General features: G+C 42.3%; 1 protein-coding gene across 1 annotated transcript; it reads left to right on the top strand.

Moving 5' to 3' along the window:
* Positions 1-326: 326 nt before the first annotated feature.
* Positions 327-6,811, top strand: LOC104956029 (tetraspanin-15-like; the record flags this gene model as incomplete). Its single annotated transcript, XM_010783462.1, has 2 exons — positions 327-598; positions 6,589-6,811. Coding segments are annotated over exons 1-2 (310 nt in total), but the record flags the coding sequence as incomplete, so codon positions are not given.
* Between the last annotated feature and the right edge of the window lie 388 nt (positions 6,812-7,199).

Genomic DNA, 7,199 nt, shown 5'->3' with positions numbered 1-7,199 from the left:
ACATTGTTAAAATGTCATCCTATGAGCTGCATATTACCATAGGTCCACACCTGCTTTGCTGATACAAGGCTTTTCTGACCTCAATGTCTGTTTTACTTTTAATAGTCTTATATTCTTGTTTTTTTTAAATTATTTTATTAATACCAAACATAGAGAAAGATTTTTAAAATTATTCTATACTAACTATTTTATTCATTTGTATATATTTATTGTATTTTAATTGTATTTAGTAAATTAACATCATTATGCTAATCCAGTTAGATAGTGATGATGTGTTCACTGCCCCTTTAAGACGGTAGTCAAAACAAAGCGTGGACTGTTTTTCCGGCCAAGCGGAAGTGGTTATTGTTGCGGTCTTTACCAACGTTAGTATGTGGGAAATGAGGGCTGCTATATATATAAAAAACAGCTAGCTCTGTTAAAAATCGTATTCCATTTCATTAGGAATATTTGATGTTTCATTATTATAATTTTCCCTGAACTAACCGCTAGCTTGTTAGCATCAGCAGCCATGCCGTCCTATTCTGAATTAAGGAAAACAAACCACTTCTACTACTTCATCAAATTCACCTTAAATATCTACTCAATGCTGTTTTCGGTAAGTTTCCTGTGCATTCGTTCACGTTATTATAGCTATTTTAATTTGCAACAGTGTCTGCTAATGGTAGCGGGTGCGAAACACCCACTAGCATCACCTCGCCAAACCTCATCCATAAAACTGTGAATTTAATGTTTTATATTTTCCTTGCTTATGCACACTTGTTACCACATAATATTTTACATATGATGAATCTATACCATCTGTTGTACACATCGGCATGTATATCAGACAATGAGCACAACCATCTCGATCACAATTAGATTTTTAAACACGTATCTCCTCCTTATAAAGCCTGTTTTCATCCACAGTTTTGGGCGTTTTTGGTGCAGTTTTGCTACAGATTTATTGAGATTAAAAGCCCGATGGTGGCTAGGACTCATGCCGTATTCACCAGAAGTCTATAGTGATTAACATGTAAGTCATACATTATGATATACATTTTTTTTTTGTTGATGTAGGGCCATGCTATGTTAAATTGTCATATTTTCGAATGGGCTTTGGTGTGGAGTTTTGGGGATACTAGCTAGCAAGATGCATGGTTAGCCTGCAAGATAAACATCATGCATCCTCCTATTTGTTAATCCTTTCTTACTACAATCATTTTTGGCCTTGTAATAATTCATTACAGTATAATTGGATGTTATTAACTGCATTTTTTCTATTGTTTTTATCAGTATTAATCGATAACTGGTAGCAAACAGCACGGTGGTGCAGGGCGTTGGATGCAGTTAAAGGGAAGGCTGTGGGCAAAGAGATCTGCCGACAGAAAAGAGGAACAGGCGGAAAAGCGCCTTTTTATTATTGATTTAAATCCAGCAGTGGTGTTAAAGTACTCTACTGAAGTACACTTTTGAGCATTTCAATTGTATGCTACTGTGTACTTCTATTCCTCTACAATTCAGAGGTACATGGTGTACTTTTCCTCGACTACATGTATGTAATACCTTTAGTTACTTTACAGATCTGGATGAATGATGTGAAATATAATCAAGTGTTAAATCAGACTTTAGTTCCACCTGGAGTAAATCCACAAGCTACCCTGCAGTATACAAAGTCATTCAAACTAGCTGCACCTTTACCAGCTTTGAGAACACTTTCATGATCAATCATTATAAAACATATCATATCTATTATTCTGAAATGGACCAATCTGCACAAGGACTACTTTTACTATCGCTACTTTAACTATATTTTGATGAGAATACTTTTCTACTTTTACTTGAGGAACATTTTGAATGCAGGAATTTTACTAACAGAGTATTCCTACACTCTGGTACTTTTACTTTTACTCAAGTACAAGATCTGAGTACTTCTACTTTTACTCAAGTACAAGATCTGAGTACTTCTACTTTTACTCAAGTACGAGATCTGAGTACTTCTTCAACCTCTGCCATTCATGTTCATATTATGACTTAATATACTTTAATATATACTAATAATGCATGTGTGAAATGTTATTTAAAGTACTTAATACTAGTTAAATAAAGGTACATTTGGTGTGGGTATTATTTCTAAACCAGTTTAAAAAACATGTCCCGGCATGTTCAGAGCCTTCTGGTTCATTGGAATCAAGGTCAACAAACAGATATTTGTTTAATAAAGTGTCCCTGCTCCTCACTACCCAAACTGTTTTTATTGGATGATAAAATAGGATTGTGGCAGGTGAAGACATTTAAATGATTTGGTCCAACAAAGCACAGGTATGTTAAGGCCAATTATAATAAGATGGCCAAAGCGAGTCACATATTCAAGCAGAAGTTTAATAGAGTTTAGTATTTCACACTCTCTATAACCGTTTTTTTTTTCTTATCAACCCACACTTATCAAAAATCTAAATCACATGACTTCTCAAATGTCCAATCACAGATGAGGGTGGAGCAACCTTCAAACAAATGTCCCACATTAGGCTAAATCACCCTAACTAAACACAAAGATGCTTTCCTGTGCAACTGTATGACTGTACGTGATAGGCTAAGGGGCGGGACATCTCTAAGCGGTTGACAAATCAGAGCAGACTGGGTTCAGGTTTCAGACAGAGGGTGAAAAGAGGTGCTGCAGCACAGGCAGTATGAGAACAATAAAGAGCTTTTTGAACATTAAAGCATGGAGACATGTCCCAGTAGAGACACTACATACTGATATACACCTGAACATCAGCAGGAGAGGACTCTTTAAAGTAGAGACACTACATACTGATNGAAATCTTGCTTCTTTGCTTAATTTTACATAAAAGTAGAATCATAACATATTAAGTAAACCCCACAAAAAGTTCAAATCTAATGCTGCCCCAATTAAGAAGTTGAATAGAATTAACTTTAACTGGTTTTACTTTTGAGGGGGTTTTGCCTGACTGCAGGGTCCGCTTTTACATGCAGGCAAAAACCTATCATAACACACAAGGGTGGCACGGGTAGAACCGAAAAGGCATGACATGTGTTTCTTTTTTTTTTTTTTTTTTTTTTTTTTTTTTTTTTTTTTTTTTTTTTTTTTTTTTTTTCTCTTTTAACATACGAAGCATAAGGGAAGATGTTACACATTCTTTTTACATACAAAAGTACAATAAATATGTAAAAAGGGGTACAAAAGAAAATTCAATTATGTTTATAAACAGCGTTTTCTGGGGACGTTTGCCCTCCATTTTAAAAGTACAAGATTAAAAAAAGCAGCTATCAAGAGTAAACGTATGGAAAAACATCTTGAAAGTTTAAAAGCGGTTGCCCAAAAAACTGGTTTGCTTGGAAATGGCTTAGCCCACACAGCGTTTTTTCTAGAAAGAAAAGTATTATGGCCCCTCCCCACGGTGATTGTTGGACATCCACCTGCGTCTTTCCCATTAACTGGGGAGGGGGGGGGTTCCCCTTAACTTTTCGGGTCTCCCCATATAAACGTGGGGGGGGTCTCTCCTTATTTTTATGACATTGAGGCCGTCGGCCTTATAGATACTGTCTTCTGAGGGCCGGGATCATTTGGCTCGGCTCTCTTAAAGCGGGCCGGCTTCTTTTCACCTCCCAAACGCGCTCTTCATGCTTACCACCAGTTCTACCACGGAGCCTCAGTTTCGCCGGCGCTGCCCGAGGCTCTTTGGTGCTCGCAGCTCACTAAACCCCCCCCCGCTCAGCGCGTCCAAATCGCGCCACGTTCCGTGTTGCTCCTGTAGCAGCGCACCTTCGATTCGGGGCGGAAACGCTCTTCACGCATAACTCAGAAATAATCCCACCAGACTCCTTTGCCGCATCCAAAGAGGGATGTCCTGTGTCCTTTTTCCTTTTCGTTATTTCAAGCCGATAAAAACTCTCGATCTTTCTCTGGAAATATAAATATTTTTGGGACGCCCTCGGGCTCCGAGTTCGCAGGGCGTCCCGAGCTGAATAAGGGGCGGGTCAAATGAACGGCAAGACGGCCCCCGTCGGAAACGCTGACTGGCGTTCGCGTTTCTCCTGTTAACTAGGGGGGTTTTCTTCACGCTTAAACTTGCGGGATCTTCTCCCGGTTAACTGGGGGGTTTCTCCTGTTTACTTGGGGGTTTCTCCCGGGACTTTAACTGGGGGGCTTTCTCCCGTTAAACTGCGGGGTGTCTCCGCCTGTTAAACTGCCGGTCTCTTCCCGTTTAACTTCGGGGTCGGTCTCCCATTTACTGAGTGCGGTTTCTCCCGTTAACTGGGGGGGGCTTGTCTCCTTGTTAACTGGGGGGGGTTTCTTTCCTGTTAACTGCCGGGGCGTCTCTCCCATTACTGGGTGGGGTTCTCCCGTTAGACTGGGGAGATTCTCTCTGTAACTGTGGGGTCTCTCCATTACTTGGGGGTTCTCCCGCATTAACTGGGGGCGTTTTCTCCCGTTAGACTTGGGGGGGCGTTTCTCCTGTTTAAACTGCGGTTCTTCTCCCATTACTGTGGGGGTTTCTTTCCCGGTTAACTGGGGGGGTTTTTCTTTTTTTTCTACCGTTAACTTGGGGGGTTTCTTTTCCCGTTAACTGCCGGGGTCTCTCCCAATTACTGTCGGCGGGTTTCTCCCGGTAAACTTGGGGGGGTTATCTTCCCTGTTAACTGGGGGGTTTCTCCTTGTTAACTGCGGGGTCATCTTCCCATTTCACTGGGGGTTTCTCCGTTAACTGGGGGGTTTCTCCCTGTTAACCTTGGGGGGGTTTCTCCCGTTAACTTGGGGGGGTTTCTCCTGTTAAACTGCGGACGGTCTCTCCCTTAGCTGGGGGGTTTCTTTTCCCGTTAACTGGGGAGTTTTCTCCTGTTAACTGCGGGGTTTCTTCTTTCCAAATTACTGGGGGGGGTTTCTCCCGTAACTGGGGGCGGGTTTTTCTCCCGTTAACTGCGGGTGCGGGTTCTCTCCCATTCACTGGGGGGGGTTTCTCCCGTTAACTGGGGGCCGTTTCTCCTGGGTTAACTTGGTTTCTCCTGCTTTAACTGCGCGGTGTCTTCTCCCGATTACCTTGGGGGCGTTTCTTCCCGTTAAACTGGGGGGGGTTTCTCCTGCTTAAGGGGGTTTCTCCTGTTAACTGGGGGGTGTCTCCCGCTTAACTGGGGGGGCGTTTTCTCCTGTTAACTGGGGGGTTTCTCCCGCTTAACTGGTGGGTTTTTCCTGTTAACTGGCGGTCTTCCCATTACTTGGGGGGGTTTTCTCCCGGTTAACTTGGGGGGTTTCTCCCGTTAACTGGGGGGTTTTCTCCTGTTTAACTTGGGGGTTATCTTCCTGTTAACTGCGGGGGTTTCTCCCGTAACTGGGGGTGGGGTTTCTGCCTGTTAACTGCGGGGTCTCTCCCATTACTGGGGGTTTTCTCCGTTAAACTGGAGGGGGGGATTTCTCCCGTTAACTGGGGTGGTTTCTCCTGTTAACTGCGGGGCTCTCTTCCCATTACTGCGGGGTCCTCTCCATTACTGGGGGGTTTCTCCCGTTAATTGGCGGGAGGGGGTTCTCCCATTAACTGGGGGGTTTCTCCCATTAAAAAATCCACTGAAACAAATGTAGAATGTGTGATATTGGACTTTATAAATAAACTCTGATTGCTTTCCTCGGTATCACAGGTTGTTGCACACGGTGTCATCACGGTTTTGTTGCTCATCCAATCATTGTGAACTGTCTGAGTCTATTAGGGGTCACGTCCATCGTCTTCATTCACTGCATAATTCCTCTAAGTGGATAAAGTTTCGGTTTATGTGGGCTGGAGCCAAATCCTTCCTTAAGAGGAAACAAATCCACTTAAGAAGTTCATTAGTCTGGATTTCAGCGGAGCGTTTGCACGGAGTGAGGAGATGCCAAAACATTCCTTGGTTTGATTTGAACAAATAAACATTTAACGATTTTTGCATCATCAATCAATCTGGCTTGCTTGAATAAGTCATCTAAATTAAAAATGTCCTTCCTAGTTCCTCAAAGTCCAAGGTCATGTCACTTTATTATGATATATAACTCCATGCTTTAATGTTCAAAAAGCTCTTTATTTTTCTCCTACTGCCTGATTGGTCAACCGCTTAGAGATGTCCCGCCCCTTAGCCTATCACTTACAGTCATACAGTTGCATAGAAATGCTTTATAACCTCTTTTCACCCTCTGTTCCATCACGTACAATGTGTTGGAGCAATGACCAATAGGAGCGTGAGTGTTACATAGTGATGTCACTATTTTCCTGAAGTAAACATAGGGTTAGGGAGCACTAGGATTTTAGCCTTTGCAGACCAGTTACATGCACTAAAACCTATAGAACACACTACAGGAAAGAGAAAAAGGCAGAAAAGGGCCTCTTTAAGTGCATTTAAAAATCATTTTCGGTTTCAAATACTACAATCAACCTGTATTTGTTCCTTAATGCAAAATTGGAGTGCAGTCAGTAAAAGTATTCTGACTTTGAATAGACTTTGCTCTCACATCAGTTTCTGTAATGTCAGCATCACCAACACTGCGTACCAAACCCTCGACACTATTCCTTCTTCTTCCAGTGAGTGTTTTTATCCCACTAACCCCCCCCCCTCTCTCTGCAGCTTATGGGCCTCTGTGTTCTCTGTGTGGGGGTTTACGCTGAAGTGGAGCGGCAGAAGAACCGGACCCTGGAGGGCCTGTTTCTGGCCCCCGCCGTGGTGCTCATTCTGCTGGGCCTGGTGATGTTCACCGTGTCCGTGGTGGGCATGGTGGGCTCCCTGAGGGACAACAAGACCCTGCTGCACATGGTGAGGAGGAGCTCTTTGTTGTTGTTGTTGATGTTGTGTACTGAAAGATATCTTTAACCCCCGAGCGTTTCCAAGAAAAATTATTGTCGGTGCTGCTGTCGGATTTCTTTTTCCCCCTCAAAGCAACACGAGACACACTGTGGAGGTTTCCAGAAATCTGTGCTGCAAAGACATCAATAACATAGTTTCTGTTGCTTGATTTTCATAATAATAACAATAAATAACATTATTTGTTGAAGGCAGGTCAAAGTGCTTTAACAGTTTGGCACAAGACAAACAGAAAATAAGATAACATACAGTCCAAGGTTAAAAGATATAGGCAGCATGTGCAAGGCAAGCGCTTTGCAAAATAGATTAAAGGCATTTAAGGGGCCCTATTATTCAAATGTTCAGGTTCATATATATATATACATATATATATATAT

This window comes from Notothenia coriiceps, unplaced genomic scaffold (genome assembly GCF_000735185.1).
Source record: "Notothenia coriiceps isolate Sejong01 unplaced genomic scaffold, NC01 NC01_scaffold00025228, whole genome shotgun sequence".
In the NCBI taxonomy this organism is placed as follows: domain Eukaryota; kingdom Metazoa; phylum Chordata; class Actinopteri; order Perciformes; family Nototheniidae; genus Notothenia; species Notothenia coriiceps.
Note: the sequence above shows the minus strand (reverse complement) of the source record. Positions and strands in the feature narration are given on the sequence as shown.